The 17,195-nt window shown below is 47.1% G+C and overlaps 1 protein-coding gene across 1 annotated transcript in view; it reads left to right on the forward strand.

Moving 5' to 3' along the window:
• The window catches only part of Cit (citron rho-interacting serine/threonine kinase), a 171,778-nt gene that overhangs the window by 74,095 nt on the left and 80,488 nt on the right, over positions 1-17,195 (forward strand). The window contains exons 12-14 of the mRNA XM_040731524.1: positions 9,761-9,866; positions 10,822-10,965; positions 12,256-12,375. Coding sequence (XP_040587458.1) covers positions 9,761-9,866; positions 10,822-10,965; positions 12,256-12,375 — 370 coding nt within the window. The remainder of the gene's footprint in view (positions 1-9,760; positions 9,867-10,821; positions 10,966-12,255; positions 12,376-17,195) is intronic.

The raw sequence follows: 17,195 nt of genomic DNA on the forward strand, positions 1-17,195 counted from the left end.
ACACCTTGTCCTCCTGCTCATCGCACCCTGTTCTCTGTTTCATCTGAGCGTGTGCGTACCTCTCAGCCCTGGCGGGCCCACTCTCCCACCTTCTCATTTGTCTTAAATATACCTTTAGGAGCTCAGATCCACACAGTCCCATCCCAGTCCTCAAGATCAGGCTGGAGAAGATCTGTCAAGCGTGTGCTTCGGTGGCCCCCACAGGCTAGTTTGTGTGATCATCTTGGGTCCCTTAAGAAGGTAGTCACTGACTAAGCTTGCTTCATGTTCCGAAACCTGGCCTCAGGTTGGCAACTCTAGCAAATTCCTCTCTGTTCTCTCTGCTTTCTTTGCCTTTTGTCTCCTGGCCTCTCTCCAATGAACCTCCTGAACAAATCATCCGTTCTCAGTGCCTCTTTTTTCTTCTCCTCCATCCCCACCGCCTGAGGACCATCTCAAAAGCCACTGGCTACTCTTAGCCACTGGACATTGTCCTGTCTCTGGACAGCTTTCTGCTTTGTTCTCTGGGTCTTGGGCACCTGGTTTAGCTCCACCTCTGACTACTCCTTCATTATTTTGTAACTTTCTCTGTTCAGGCCCTTGGGACATGCGTACCACCCACTGTCCCATGAGTAATGTCATTCAGTTCTTGACTTTACCTCCAATTCCCCCCACCCCTCCTTTTCCTCAGTCTAAAAACTACCACTTTCCCTACCCTTCTAGGCAAGAAAATAGTGTCACCATAATCACTCTCTGCCTTTTGCCCCTCCCATCACTGGCAAGGCCTCTAAGTTGTTCTCTAATGACACTCACATCTCTGCCCATTGTCCTGTCCTTACCATCACCCCAATGGACATTTGCTCAGACTGGTGCAGCAGCATCCCAAACAAGCCCTCTGCCTCTGGTTTTCTTGGCTGTAATCCATTCTCCACAGAGTGGAATTCCTCCAAAGCCTAGGCTAGATGATGTAATTCTCCTATGGGGACCTTTAGCAGCATCTTGGTATGCACAGAATTAATGGCCTCTCCTAAGCTTGACATTCAAGCTCACTGTGCCAAGACCCTAGCTTGTGTTCCCAGTCCTACCTTCTACTGTCCCCTATGTCTGGCCAAATTGCCCAGGGCTCGCTGAGGACAGAGCCTTGTCTTCCTTTTGCCACAAACAGGGCTTTGCCCCTGGCAGGTCAGACTTTTGTCAAATTGAATTAGATTAAAGTGGTCCTTCTGCACAGAGTCTACAGTGCTTCCTGAGGGCCTTGAACTCATAATTCTAAGGACTTTCCATGCATTGGGCCACAGCCTCGCCATAGCACACATGGTAGACATGTAGACCCAGGGAAGTTCATTTGAAGGCTGACACAGATCTGAGAAGACCTGGCCCATGTCTGGTGACCTCCAGACTTCTGTACTTGAACCCCTAATGGTCATGCTTTGCTAGTTCATGTAAGAATGACACATTTGTCTAAATTGTCAGGGTGAAGGAACAGCTTTCTGGAGTGGTCACCCACACATTCTAAGTGTTTAGTAAGTGCTATCATGTAGCTCAGTAGTTGCCATCATGTTTTGATAGTAGAGCTGGAAATTACCCAACCTGGGTTTCTCTCTGAGGCTTATACAGCTCATACCCTTAGCTTTAGAGCTCATAAAAGCAGTCTTTATTGGGGTGGGGTGGGGGGACTAACTAGCACTCCTGTGAAAAGTCCAGACTTTTGAGAACCAGACAGGCAGGCAGTTTGAATCTGGGATCCACCCCTCGCCAGTTTTGTGAACGGTACATTTAGCTTCTTTCAGAGTCCATTTGCTTGTCTCTCTCGGTGTTGTAACAGTGTCTGTCTGATAGGTTTCAGAGACGGGTAGTAGCCTCAGCGTTTGTGTCCGCAGCAGAGCAGGTGTTCATTTTACATTGGCCATTGTTATTGAGGTGTGTGGATGGAGCTATCATGCTTCTGGCTCTCCTCTCTCCCTGCTTCTGCTTGTAAAGACATTTCAGTGGTATTTGTTCATTGAGAGAATTCCGCATTGCATATGGGGTGCCCAATGGATACCCTAGTATTCGCATCCAACTTTTTACTCTTAATGGAGTCTGTAGTACATCGGTTAAGCCCGGATTTCTCCAAAACTCTTTTGTCAAGATCCAGTTACAGTGGGCCCAGTATCTGTGCCCTGTCCTCAACGAAGATGTCATCTGTTCCTTCCTGCCCTTGGGCACCTGAGTGTTCCTCAGATGGGTGTGTGTCATGGTGATGTTGCTGCCCCAGTACCAAACATGTCACCTCTGATGTAGGGGCTGGAAAGCTTTCTGCACAGCCTTGACCCTGCACAGAAATTCTTATTTTATATTCCATTATCCATGCACCATGATGATCTGTATACTGTACCTGCCTGATGCCCACCCGTCTCTCTCTCTCTCTCTCTCTCTCTCTCTCTCTCTCTCTCTCTCTCTCTCTCTCTCTCTCTCTCTCTCTCTCTCTCTCTCTCTCTCTCTCTCTCTCTCTCTCTCTCATTCACCTAATGGATCCATCCATGATTCTAGGCCTTATGTGCATAAACGTGAACAGGACATATGCTGTCCCTGTCCTAAGGAAGACAAAAGACAGATTCAGATGTTGGCAAGGGTTCTTTAAAATGGCATGGCCAATGTACACACCTCAGGAAAGCCTCCCTGACATGAGCACCAGGAGTCTGTTGGAGAAGGTTAAGTCACCTGAAGTGATCTACAAGTCTACACTGAGTTCCTGTGAAGTACTGAGCTCCATTGTGGAGGCTGGGCATGGCAGCGGGTCTCTCTCTTCACGAGGCTCATGTTGCTGGTTGTGTTGGCGCATGCTGGTAGGATTTGCTGAACGAAGTGGAGACAGGAGGATCACAAGTTCGAGGCCAGCCTGTCCACAAGGCTCATGTCCTGGTGGTACAGGCGAACATTCATTCATTTGGTCATTCACTCAGCACAGTTTTCACAGTCTCGCTAGCCTACTGTGCACCATGGACTCCCTAGGCACTGAGGATCCAAGAGTGAATATGAGGAGGCAAAAACCCCTATCTCCATGAGTATGATCTAAATGCCAGAGAGCTGGTTTTGATTCTTGATGGCAAGTGGGAAGGTTCTTCCTGGTAGAGGGGAAGAGGCAGACTTTGTTGGAAGGTAGATAGTAGATGGGATGAGACTTGAATTCAGGGAGGATTAATTAGGCAGTTAAGTTCATTCAGGGAAGTGGTGAGAATATGTCAACAAAACCCGAAAGGCAAGGCACTCGCTTAGAGCTGGAATGGTATTAAGAAAAGCCACATGCCTGGCTATATTTTTATGAATACTGGGAGTTTTGATAAATGTTTTTTGAGCTACCTATTAATCATTCCAGAGCAAACGTTTCCATTCATGTGGAACCCTTTGTCGGTGGTAGTGGTGGTGGAGTGTGTGTGTGGTTGCTTACCTGGGTGCATTTGTGTGTGTCACCTCAAAGCCAGGCAAGAGTCTGTGTCTTTTAAAATGGGCTTACGAAGTTAGTTCATAAATTTCAGAATGTACAATCTTAAAAGCCAGTGTATTTTTGGAAGCAGCATGCTGATGGTTTTTAAATTCTCTTGTACCACGTTACAGCTTGCGGTTACATATATTTTTAGTGTTGTTGGCCATTAAGGTGAGGCCCTCGGCTGAGCTGATTTCCATGACTCTGGTTTGAGCATTGTTTCTCTACACTTGGCCATCTCTGAAGCATGTACCACCTGTGGTCTGTGATTGGGTGACAGGCGATGGCTTGACACTCACACAAGATTCTAGGTTAGAGATGACCTAATCCATGTTCTGCTTGCGGGGTAGAAGTACTGTATTCTCATTAGATACAGAGTATTCTGTTAATAGTCTTCATGGAGTTTTCTAAGTTATATGGATTATTTATAGGCATGTCATTGGGAAAACTGCATTTTATTGTTTTTCCTTAATGTGGAGGTTCCATGTAAAACTGTTTTTGTGTCAAATGTACTATGTTAAGCAAACTAATTCTCCAGGCTGCAGAGGTGCTGGCGAACCCCACTTTCTGTCTCTGCCTTATACCATCCCCTCTCTCGACACTGTTTGGGCCTCTAATTATGAAGCAGATGTATATATCAGGAAGAGATGTTGATTTCAGAGTAAAATTTTCTAGAAAATAGAAGCTGGGGAAAAAAAGGAAAACCCAAACTTGGCTCAGCGCTGGAAGAGACAGCACTGCTGTGTGTGGGCGGGTGGCTGCATGCACCCGCTGCTCAGAGGGGCGGCTCCTCTCCATGGGGGCAACTGACTGTGCATCCAGGATGTGGCCGGGGGAGTAGGCAAGTATCGTGTGGGCAGGCGTCTTCACTGTGCCACATCCCATCGTCCAGAGCACGAACTGGCTCCCTGTTTCTCATTTAGCTGTCCCCTGCCCCCAGCCACGGAGCAGTGGAAGGAGTGCTCCTTTTGTGTGTGTGGGTTGAGCTGTGTCTGGGGGTGGCTGTGGACAGACATGACTTGCAGATGCTTTTGGGTTCCTAGACTGTTCTGAGCTCAGGCTTAGCATCAGATGCAGCCACTCATGGACAGAGGTCACCTTATCCCGCACGGCCCACCCCTCTCTTTCCACCATGACTTTGTCCCTCTGAACATCCTCAGCCCTGTCTGTGGATTCATCTAGTGCTGTCCAGCCCAGAAGGAGCTGAATTTCGAACTCACAACCATCGATTGTAGGCCTCTCCACTTCTAACTGACTGGCACTCTCACACAAATAGGGTATGTGTAGATACTGTAGATCAGCTCTTACTTACCCCCAGTGCTGTGAGGACATAATACCCATCTCATAGGTTTGCAGGGATCAGTGAGGTGGCCTTCAAGGTCCCTACTCACAGACCATGCTTCCTAAGTGGCATGACTTCTCATGACGTTCCCTCCTGGATGGTCCCTGAGGTGCAGAGGCTTCCCTTACCTTACAGCTCCCACACTAGGGTTTCTCAACTTGGCATTGTTGAAACTGTGGGCTGGGTAACTCCTGTAGGTCCCTCCTGTATGGTATAGCCAGTGTTGCTGGCTTCCTCATACTGAATATTAATAGCGCATGTGCACACACAAGCACACATGCACACCCTCTCCTGTCCTCCCCAGCCCTCCCCGACCTACTCTGCCCTCTACATGTCCCCCCACCCCATCCCCATTTCTCCCTCAATGTGTCCTCCACCCCCATCTCACCCCTGCCATTAAGATTAAGGAACATTCTAAATACCACCAAATGTATCCTGGGGAAGAGCCACTGGACTGTAGGAGAGGATTAAGCTTTCTCTTAAAATTAAATTCATTCCTTTATTTTATTTATTTTGAGTGTTTTCCTGCGTGTATGTCTTCTGATTTCCTCACTTCTTCCTGCAGTTCTGGGCCACAGGACCCTGTAGAGGAATGGTTTTGTTTTGTTGTTTACACTTTTCCTTCAACAATACAACCTTTAAATAATGCCATGCTTGAATTTTGGGAAGACCTTAGACTGGCGACTTGATGTCTGAACAATGCTGTGAGAGGTGATGGTTCAGGCGAGCTTGGATGAAGCCTCTCAAGCTGAGGTTCACATTATGGTCTATGCCAGGAAATGCCATCATCAGTCCCCGACACTTTGGAAGTCAGAAAGATGCCTGGTGACAGTCCTAGAGAAAACCAATTGAGATAATATTTCAGGATGTTTGTTGGGGCACGTGGGTCTGCCGCGTTAAGAAATGCATATTTGGTTAAGAGCACCGGCTGCTTTTGCAGAGGACCCAGGTTTGCTTCCCAGCACCCACATGGTACTTAGAACGCCTCTAACTCCAGTCCCAGGAGATGCTGTTCTTAGTCATTGTCTGACACTTGCACTTGTCCTGAAATTCCGAACTGAGTTCCCACTCAAAGAGTGACACAACATATGACCAGAGTGCCACGTGGGAGCAGACACTAAGGCTGATTGTATTGGAGCGCCGGGAGCCTCAACTTGAAACCACAACACGTTCTTCTCATTATCACTGTGGGTTCCAGTCCTGACCATCCTTCCAATGATGGAGTTTAATGAAAATGACACTGCTAGGCTGAGCCCTCAGTCCCAGCCCAGTTTGAACTGGTCTGGGTGGGCCCTGCCCCCAGCCTTGGCTACAAGCACTCCATCTCCAGGTGATGCCAATATTCATCTGGGAAGAGGCACGGGACATCACTCGAAGCTTCGATGACCCTTGCCCTCCATCCCCTCTTATTGTTTGTGCAGTTGTTGCTACGGGCTGAGTTTAGTCACAGCATTCCTACTAGAGCTTTTTTTAGATCTTATTTATTCTTAAAAAAAAAAAAGGTTTCTCTAGCATATTTATTCTGAAGAGCTCTTAATTGCCATACTTAGAACTCTTAAATGTGAACATTTGTCAGGCATCAAAACAGCAGAGTGAGCAAGTGGACTTCAGGTGACGGCTGCATTGTCTCCCGTGAGTACTCATCTCCTGGATCCTGGGCCCTATTAACCAGTGACCTAGAAACGCCTTTCCTTTCTTTCTTTTTTGGCGAATAAGCAATCTGTTTTGTACCCACACCAGCGAATGTTCACCGTGAAACTCTCCTGGAGCCCGCCCTCCATGTGTCATTCAGTTTTGTGAGCCACATCCCACTCCACCATCACAAAACCCATGCCGTTGTTTTTCTAAAGGGTGCCAATTCATGCTCAGATGCAAAGAGCTATGGCCTGTGTTGTCATCATGTGTGTCCTTTTGTGGCATGTGGGTGATCCTCGATGGCTAAAGGATCAGGGACCATCTCTGCCTCCTCAGGCGGCCTGGGGCTTGACTCTACCTACCGAAGTACAGTCAGAAATGAGGGAAACTCAAGGCCACCCCAAGCAATTCCTGTGAAGGCAGGAAGAGCATGGGCATGCGCGTGCACATGTGTGTTTGCGCGTGTGTATTTTGGCTAGAAATATAGGCTTGTGAGGAGTGATAAAATTTCTAGCCCAATGTGAGAGTTTAAAAAAAAAAGACTTATTTCTGGATTTTAATCCTTGTTGCCCATTTCTATGAATAATCACTGTTTGTCTTGATGTGAATAATAGCACACAGCACATTCAGCCCCCTGAGTGTTACCATTTCAAGCAACTGTTTTAGGACTATGAGGCATGTGCTATTTGCAAATTTGCAGGGATCGTAATAAAAATGGCAACAGTCATAGTAATGGTTGACATTTGTCAAACCCTCAGTATGCCAGGGCTGTGCTTAGGGCTCTACGTGCACGCTGTCTCACTGAATTGGTCCAAGGACTCCAAAGTGATTTGAGAATTACCCCCATTTTATGGGTGAGGAGCCTGAGGTTCAGGGAGACCACATAGCCTGCAGGTGATGGGTCAGATTGTACCCAGAGCAGCCTGACTCTTGTTGTTGATTCCCTTGCCTACCATTGATGACAGAGAGAGCTGTCACCCCACCCTGTCCCTGAGTTGGCAGCTGTAGCAGAGAGGTGTCTCACGTTGCTGCAGGGGGCTGAGAAGTAGTCTGGGGCAGCAGAAAACAGAACTTTCACCTGCTGGGAAGACCCCGAGTGCTCATCAGTAAGCAGCTCCCACAGTCCTGTTACCAAGGCAACAAAGACAGGACTGTGGGGCAGCATTTGGCACTGCCGTGTCCCTCTACACATAAGAACCTTTGCTTGCTGTGGCCTTGACTTTGTCCTTCACCCAGTGTTTAAATCCCCCCACCCAGGGACCCATTCTCATCTCCACCCATCATCAATCCTGGGACACCTACATATGTGTGAGACAGCTCTTCTCGTCCCCTCCCTTAATAGCTTGTCATGCTATTTTCGTGACAAGCATGACATCAGGTGCATCCAACCATTCAGTCCCTCACTTCCTATAGACTAACAGAAACCATTTGTCAACCAGTGGGTTTTTGAATCTTTGTGTCCGCCTTAGAGAGTAGTGGGGAATAAAGGATTAAAACATGGCCAGTGTTCAGATAGCACCAGAGCGGATGAGTTTTGTGTTGATTCCATAACAGGTCAGCACAAACCCAGAGGTGTAACAGAACACATACTTACTATCTCGCAGTTCTAGGCATTAGAAGTCCCAGGTGAGTTCCTCTGGGCTGAAGTCAGCCTAGATGAGGTTGTGGGCTCTGCCTGTGGGCTTTGCGGAGAGTCAGCTTTCTTGTCTTGTCCAGCTCCTAGAGTCTATCTGTTTGTGGCTTGGTGGTTGATGGTTACCCACCTTTGTTTGTGTATGGTCTGTGTGTGTGTGTGTGTGTGTGTGTGTGTGTGTGTGTGTGTGTGTGTGTGTGTGTGTGTGTGTGTGTGTGTGCGCGCGCGCGCGTGTGCGTGTGTGCACGCGAGCACACACATGCGTGCTTGTGTGCCTGTCTGCGTGTGTCATGACACCTGTATGGAGGACGGGGTACAACCTTGGTGTTGGGTGTTGGTTTTTCTTTCCAGATGGTTTGAGATAGGTCTCCTACTTTGCTGCCCCATAGACCTGGGAGCTTCCAGGAAGTTACTTGTCTCGGTTCTCCGGCCTGCTGTGGAATACTGGGCTATATCTATGCACTCCTGTGTTGTGCCTTATGTGGCTCCGGGGATTCTAACTCAGTTCTTCACCCTTGCGCAGCAGAGCACTTTGCCCACCGAGACACCCTTCCTCAGCCTCACTGCATCTTGCAAGCCATTGTGTAGCATATTCAAGTCTCTGGCCCTGCACCCTGCCTCCGTGTTTTGCTTTCTGTCCCCCGCACCTCTATCTTATGAGGACCTTTGTATGAGGCGATTGAACCTTTTCAGGTAATCCAGGGTAATCCCTGCATTTCAAGATCATTAACTTAATCACAGCTACTGAGTGTGTTCACACGTGGTCTTCATAGCTTCGGGATTGGACCTCAGTGTCTTTGGCTCACCATCGTAAGCATGCTTACAGAAAACACAACAGAGTGGAACTGGCTAGTTTGGGGAAGGAACAGACAGAACTTCATGGTGTGTTGTTGCTAAAACCACTCAGCCACGTCTGTCCTGTCTTAGGGCCAGCAGGGCTGCCATCCCCTGTCCCAGCAACTGTCTTCCTTCTAGATCCTTGTGTATCTAGAACCTTCTCATCCTTCAGGTCTCAAGCGCCACCTTCTCTAAGAAGCCCTCTGAGATCACAGTTCCCCTCTCAACTAAAACAGGTCCCCAGCATCAATTATTGCATCATGCCATCAGAACAAGTCCCCATTTCTCCTCTCAGGAAGTCTTTCTCAGCTGTAAACTCTTTGTTCCTGAATCTCCCTGATGCATCCTGTGTGCTCTCCCTAGAACATCAGCTCTGGGAGGAGCAGGGGCCCCGCTGTTGAGTGTATCAGTGAGGGGGACCCTTGCCAGGACCAGAACTGTGCGATGAATGCTCACACTTCCTTGTATGAGTGGTTCTGTGCTCGTCATTCCACTGGATGGCTATGCAAACCAAGGCTCCAAGAAGCCGGTTTTGGCCCCAGGTTCCCTTGAGTCTGCACCAAGTCTACTCACCTCCTTGCCCCATGGTTTTAATACAGTCAGAAGGTGCTTGAGCCAGCTTCGCCACGGAACCTAGGCAGGTCTGCCATTTATGCAGCAGTGTACAAACACATCCCCCAGGTACTTGACATTTTTTGTTTGTTTGTTTATTTATTTATTTATTGGTTTTTTGAAATAGGATTTCTCTGTATTGTTTTGGAGGCTGTCCTGGAACTCGCTCTGTAGACCAGGCTCTGCCTCCTGAGTGCTGGGATTAAAGGCATGTGCCACCAACACCCGGCTTTTTAATTATTATTTTTATGTTTAGGTCTGTTGTGTCGGGTCTGGACTCCCCTGCCAAGACTAGCTCCATGGAAAAGAAACTTCTCATCAAAAGCAAAGAGCTGCAAGACTCTCAGGACAAGTGTCACAAGGTATTTATCTCCGCAGCTGGCCTCCGTCCTTGCTTCAGGATCCTCCCTGAACCGTCAATAAATGCCAAGGGATCCGCCGGGGGCCGCTGCTGGCACTGAGCCTCCTGATCCATAGAGAGCGAGGTGCCGCCTCCCTCGCTGAAGTCGCACCTCCAGCAGCTCAGAGGGAGATGAATTCGGGCCTAGACTTTTGCCGTAAATCCTTTAAATCTTAACCAGAGGAGGCCCTGGATTTAAAACACATGCTGACCTGTGTCTCAGCATGACCCAGCCCGATGTCTGCTTCTTCCGGCAGGTGGCCTGGGTCCTCACCTGTGGCTGAGATGCATCCCATCTGCTTGGAGTGAGGCGAAGTCTCTCTTCCTAGTCTTTTAAAAGTCCTGCCTCTGTCACTGCGGCCACTGTGTTGATTATGTTCAACGTCTCTTAATACTCACTGTTCCTGCCCAGAGGCAACTCTCTGAAAACTTAATAAAATACCACTGCTTGTGTGGGACTCCTAAGAGTGCAGACGAATAATTATCTCTCGGCCTTGTCCTGGATCTGTCCTCTAGATCTTTGCAAGGAGATGGGGGGGATCAAGATGGATTTAGGATAAAATTAAAGTGACATCTGTGTAAGCCAAACCAATACCAAAACAAACAAACAAACAAACAAAAAGCAAACAGGTGAAAAGTGATGATGGTGGCTTCTTTGCTAAGTGGGTTAGAGAAGTGATCGTGCGAAGCGGGACTTGGATGACAGGAGTGACCTAGCGTTTGGTGACTGTCTTTTTGAAGAACTGTATGCTCCTGGGCGAAGAAGCAATGGTATTTCCATCCCAGCTCTTGGCGAATTAGCGGTAACCCCTTCCCCCCACCTCAGGCCACCAGGTGGCCTAGGGACCTGCTTGAGATGTGCTTGCTCCCACGGAACCTCCCTGGGCCCTCCTAACCAGTCCGTGTGTCTGTTTCAGATGGAGCAGGAAATGACCCGGTTACATCGGAGAGTATCAGAGGTGGAGGCTGTGCTTAGTCAGAAGGAGGTGGAGCTGAAGGCCTCTGAGACTCAGAGATCCCTCCTGGAGCAGGACCTTGCCACCTACATCACAGAATGCAGTGTGAGCCTTCCCCAAAGTCCCCTTCCCTCGGAGGTGGCACTTCCTGTTGTGTGTGTCTCATCCTGTTTCATGACAGCTCCATGAGGCACATCACAGCCAATGGCAGAGAGTAGAGTAGAGACAGACAGAGTAGAAAAAGAAAGCGCAAGATCCGTGACTGGCAGAGTAGCACGAGCCAGGTATGAGGTCCCCTAGGAAGGAACTGGTTTTCAGCAGAAAGCCCACGCGGGCTCCTGGGCATCACAGACCCTGTCACCGAAGCCTTCTCAGAGGGTCCCGACATCTCCTGTCCCATCCTCTCTGGTCTACGCTGTGTCAGCATGATCAGCCTTGAGGACTAAACTCAAATCTCTACCAGAAAACACAATTTGAATCTGTTGGAAATCAATTTTTTATTCCCTTAGAAGCATTGTAGCGCCAAGGAAATTGAGCCTTTGCGTTCCAGACCCTCTGTCATTATTTCTCATACGACTTCATTTTTTTTTCCTTTCCTTCACAAGAGTAGACTGTCTTCTCCATTGTCTTGTGGAATTTTTCATTCAGGTGTTTTTCTAATGTGCCCAATTAAACAATCTTAAGAGGTTATATCACACATTTACGAAGGTTTCTTTTTATTTTTTCTTTTTTTTTTCACAAGGGAGAGGAAATCTATAGAATGTGGCTGATTAAGAATAACTGCTATGTTTGTGTTCCAGACTTGGCCGCCTTTCAGTGGTGGGTGACATTATTCAGCTGTGTCTTTCAGATGTCTTGATCTATCAGTGCCATTGAAGCATGGAGGGAAACTGATGGATGACAGGCACCCAGGAGGCTAGGCTAGCCGGAAGTCAGATAGTCACCCGGACTCTGAAATGACAGCTGGCTAGACGGTGAAGCTGTTGCTTCTCTGAGACAGACATATGCACTTCAGAGTCCGGAAGAGCTCTTCATAGTCTAGTATATAGTAGATAGCCATGGATGTGGTGGTTGTAACAGATACAGGATCTTACTGGTTTCCAGTCCTGAACATACAAGTAAGTACCTTCCAGGATAAGTAGATGATGCCAGGCGATTAGCTGGTAGAGTTTCGGGTTCTTCCCGTAAGGTTGTGAGCTCGTGATGACATTTCTTCCACCAAGTGGCTTTTACAGGGTGAAAAATGGACTCACCAACCGCTTTGAGTTGTCAACTCTGGTCTGTTACCTGAAACCATCCTGGTGTCTTGGAAGCAGCTTGCAGCCGTCCTAATGAACCGTTTCAACCAGAACAGGGTTCATGGGGCATCCCTATTAAAATTTTTGCTCTCCGCAGAGTTTAAAGCGAAGTCTGGAACAAGCACGGATGGAGGTGTCCCAGGAGGATGACAAAGCTCTGCAGCTTCTCCACGACATCAGAGAGCAGAGCCGGAAGCTCCAAGAGATCAAGGAGCAGGTATGACCACTCACTGAGAGCCCAGTGGCCCTGCAGTCGCTGCAAACCACAGACTTCAAGCATGTTTTGAGAGGCAGAGGTTGCCAGAGTAAAGGGTGCGGACATAGAGGGCATGAGACAGGCAGGCAAGGTCGTACGGAGTCTTTAGCTTCTCCATGGTTATCTAGATCACACCAGCTTGCTTGTTCCACTCCTTTTGAAGACCCCAACTCATAATATCTACTGCTTTTAATAAAGAATACAAGTGAACAAACCAGCCTAGGGGACAGATCTGGCTTCCTACCTATTTTCTGTTGCACTCAGACCGAGAGTGATTTTTTTTTTTATGTTTTTAAATGATCAGACAAAAAAGAAAAAAAAAAAAGAAAGAAATATTTTGTGGTATGTAATTTTCTAAAATTCAAATTTCAGTTTGCATAAAGATTTATTGGAACACAACCATGCTCATTTCATTTATGGTGGCTTTTATGCTACAGAGGCAAAAGTGAGCGGTTTTCAGAGTGTGTGTCTATAAAAGCTAAAACTGCTTACTCTGCCTTTTTACCAAACCACTTCTTTGGATGGTCCTAAAAGAATTCAGTATTTTTATAGCTTTTCAGATACACTTGCTGTTGTTGAGAGACCAAGATCATGCAGTTTTACACATAGCACATAGTAACACACACACACGCCCTAGAAGAAAAGTTTGAGTCATGAAGAGCAGTCAGAATTAACACAGCAAATCTGAGTACACAAACCCTGTCCCCCGAGTTTCCAAAAGAGAACAAACAGAGACCTTTAAACAGTCACCCCTCTCCCACCCTCCTCCTTCCTAAAAGGGTTTCTCTCTGGAGGCTCATTTTTACATCATCTCATTGTTTTCTTTTTAGCTTGGATTTTTTTTTCTGTCTTTTGAAGACACTGTAAATAGAAACTTTAATGAAGAGATGGAAATGAGTAATTGAAGAGCTGAATTATCAGCTGCCAGGCAACTCTCATTCACTTCAGGCAAACCTAACGGGACCACTGATGGGAGTGAGCGTTCCCCTCCCGGGGTAGTGCAGACTTGGCCATCTGGGTGCTCAAGTGAAAGAAACTCCTGCAGATAGCTCAAGGCACTAGCTATTCTTTAAATAAATGGATCATCTCGGGAGGGTCTTGGCATACTTTTCTTGTCATCTATTTTTTTTTTTTTTTGAGACAGTGTTTCTCTCTATAGCCCTGGCCGTCTTGACTTACCCTGTGGACCAGGCTGGCCTGGAACTCACAGAGATGCACCTGCCTCTGCCTCCCAAGTGCTGGATTAAAGGTGTGAGTCACCACCACCTGGCTTTGATATTTTTTAAATGGTGCACTGGCACCCTCCTGCTGTGTAAGAACATTATAAATAATTATGCACAAGGGACTTTGCAAATGGGTCATCACATCTCTGCACAGTATCCCCTGAGATGCTCTGAAGGGCACAGGCATGCTGAGACTTGTGTTTTGACAGGTGACTCACACCCCTTTAGCTTTTCTTTCTTTTTTTTTTTTTTTTTTCTTTTTAATCTTGAAGGCTTCTGGAGGTAGGACTCTTTATCTCCCATCAGTTCATTGTGTTTGGGAATTAATTTTGGGGACATCCTGGGGAAATGAAAGCTACCTTTGGCCAGCAGAGGGAGCAGCTGGTGTCCATTCGTTCCATAGGAAGAGAATCAGTCCATCAGGACATTTTGAAAAGCTCTGTGCCTGGTGGTTGAGTTCAAAGCGGTGTCTTTTGTGATTCACATTACAGCTGGCATGCATGCGGAGTTTCAGATTTAATGACTGGAAAAAGTTCCAGTGGGGCCAGAGAAAACTTTTGGGTTCTGGATTTTACTTCTCGTTAAAGAAGCATATGTTTAAAAAGGCATGCTTTTTGTAGGTGAGGGGTGTTTGTAGACAAAGAATGCTTTTAAGGCTTACGGCAGACATGTAGTACTTAGCTTTTGGCACACCGGCTTCTCATGGATTAAGGATGAGTCCCCAGATTTTCCTTTTGGAAGTCAGCACTTTTTTTTTGTGGTATACCTGTTCATTTTTGTTCTTAATCATGGTTTTATCCAGTTATTTCTTCCAGAGCATGCCTAACAGACCCTTCTCTTAGTTTGACTCCAACACCACAAAACAGTGACAGTTCTGGGAAGTCATTTGTGCCCCCAGGACTTCTGGGAAATAGGACCACTTGGGCCCGAGGCTCTGCCTGGAAGACTTACTGTAGATGGACAGTTAGTTGTCTCTGTTTCTCTGTTCTGACCCATTCAGCTCAGTGCCCGTGAGTCATTCCATGCTGAGCCACAGCAGCTTTCTTAGTTAAAGTTGTCCCTGCAGTCAGACCCACTGGTTTTCGCTCAGCTCCCTGCCGACCAGAGATTTGCTGAGCTGTTGGCCTTAAAGGATTTCCCTGGAGTCTCCATCATAACAGAAGAGCCGCCAGGACTCTAGGCGCGGAAAGGGCAGCTGCCGGTGCTTATCTTCATTCCCACTGAAGACAGTCAGGAAATGGAGGCGTCAGGGTAGGGGACAGGGGGTGGATGCCTTTGTCCTTGCTCTGGAAAAAACATAAAAGTTACATTTTCTTCACAAGTTTGAGAAGGAAAAGGAGCTTGAGGGCTGGTGAGATGGCCCTGTGGGGAAGGGTGCTTGTCTGTAACCTTGAAGACTTGGGTTTGATCCCTGGGTCCCACACAATAGAAGGAGAGACCCCACTCCTCCACAGGCCACACCATGGCATACAGACAGACAGACAGACACACACACACACAAATGTAATACTTTTTTTTTAAAAGATGAGTTTGAGGACAAAATATGCCAGAGACCTAGATTTTTGCTGTCCTCACCATGAAGGGTCTTGTCTGCTGACCTTTGTCCTTTTTAACATTCAGCACAATGGGCTTGGGTCAGGGGACCACTGTGCTTTTAAGGTGGCACAATGACATATTAGACATGGGAAAGTCATTTGGAGTAATAATCACATAATGGCCTTCAACTTGGGATCCTCCAGCCTCCTCTGTCTCAGATTACAGCCATGTGCCATCACACCCAGCTCAATTTTTCCCTTTAAATTTTAAAAATTGAGCTGTTAGGTCACAAGTATTGCTTTTATAGATCATATTAATGTTTAAATACTTATGAATGTAGTCTTGACGTATAGTAATATAAAATATGACTATGTGATGTCTGTGTATGTGTGTCTGTATATTTACACATATGTAAATATATGTTTTTTGAGGGGGGGGGTGTTTCTGAGACAGGGCCCCATATAGCCAGGCTGACCTCTAACTTGCTATGTTTCTGAGGATGACCTATGTTCCTGATCCTCCTGCTTCTAGCTCCTAAGTACTGACATTACAGACACATGTCACTCCACTAGGCTCCCCCACCCCCCTTTTTTTCCCCTGGTGGATAGAAGGGTCAAGAGTTATGAAAGACATACCAAAACCCAAGTAAAGGCTGTATCATTTTACCTATGGCCTGTGTCCTGGGCCAAATGTCTGAAGTTCTGTCACCTGTCATCGTGTGCTTTGTGTATCCCACACGGGACACCCATGTGCCCATGGTCCCAAAGTTGGCTTTCAGTAACAGTGCTAGGTAGGAGGCAGTGTTGTGATGTCCATGCTCCTCCCTGTAGGGTGAGCATTGCTATCCAAACTCTGTGAAGATTTTGTAATACCACCTCCCCAGGGTCTGCTGGGTGAGGATCTGCTATGGTGAGCTCAAACAGGTACCTAACACCCTGCTAGTACAGAAGGGTAAACTGGGTCGGGCCTGATGTCTCAGTCGTTAAAACACGCTTGCCACTCAAGTATGATGGCTGTAGTTTGAATCCAGCACCCGTGTGATGAGAGAGAGAACTGATGAATTGAAAATTGTTTTCTGACTTCCTCATGCATGCTGTGGCACATGCACATCCAGAATCATGCACAGTGTACACACACACACACACACACACACACACACACACACACACACACACACACACACACACACACGGGGGTGAGAGGGAGATTGGGGGGGAGAGCTATCACAAGTGGCTGGAATTGTAGGTCTGTGGCCAAGCACTTACCCAGCACATGCAGAGGTAGGGCCCCATCTCCAGCAACAAAACAAAATAACCAAAGTGTGAGTTGCAATGTGCTGACCTGGAATGCAGCAGCCAACATCCTGTCTCAGCCGATGCCTCACCCTTGCAGATGTCACCGGAGTTTATGAATGCCAAAGACAGTGCTGGCTTTTTTTCTTGTCCTCCTATTTCACCTGCCTCCTCCTCCTGCTCATGTTAGCCAGGGCACCATACTTTAGCCTTGATTTTGCTACTGAAGACTCTTTCTATACTTGGCTCTTAATTTTCAAGGCTGTTGCCTGTTTCTTTTGGTAAATCTCTTTGTATGTGGGTGGGTAGGGGGTGGGAAACCTTGATTCAAATGTTCTGGTTTGGTTTTAAGATTCATTTTGGAAAACATCGGACTGTTTGGATCATTTTAAGGCTTTTTGCCTTAGGGAACAAGATAATTTTTCTTGGGGAAAGATTTTTTTTCCTTCTCTGCAAGTTATTTTGTCTCGGTCCGGCGTTTTGCGACTCTTCCAGATTTCAGGGTGACTTGCATTGCAGGGGCAACGCTAAGCTCAACCTTCCGTTTTGAGCCCAGAAAAATTAATGGTGAGAAACTGGCAATGATGAGTTTCACCTTCCCAGATGATTTCCTCCGAGGTTTCCAATTACCCTCTGGTGCTGTCTGAAAGGTTAATTTCAAAGCTAGTACCATATCTAATTGTGTTAGGATCACGTGGCGTCCGAAGGACAAATCCATAGAAACGAGCAC

Source organism: Mesocricetus auratus, unplaced genomic scaffold, assembly GCF_017639785.1.
Source record: "Mesocricetus auratus isolate SY011 unplaced genomic scaffold, BCM_Maur_2.0 Super-Scaffold_100025, whole genome shotgun sequence".
NCBI classification, from domain to species: domain Eukaryota; kingdom Metazoa; phylum Chordata; class Mammalia; order Rodentia; family Cricetidae; genus Mesocricetus; species Mesocricetus auratus.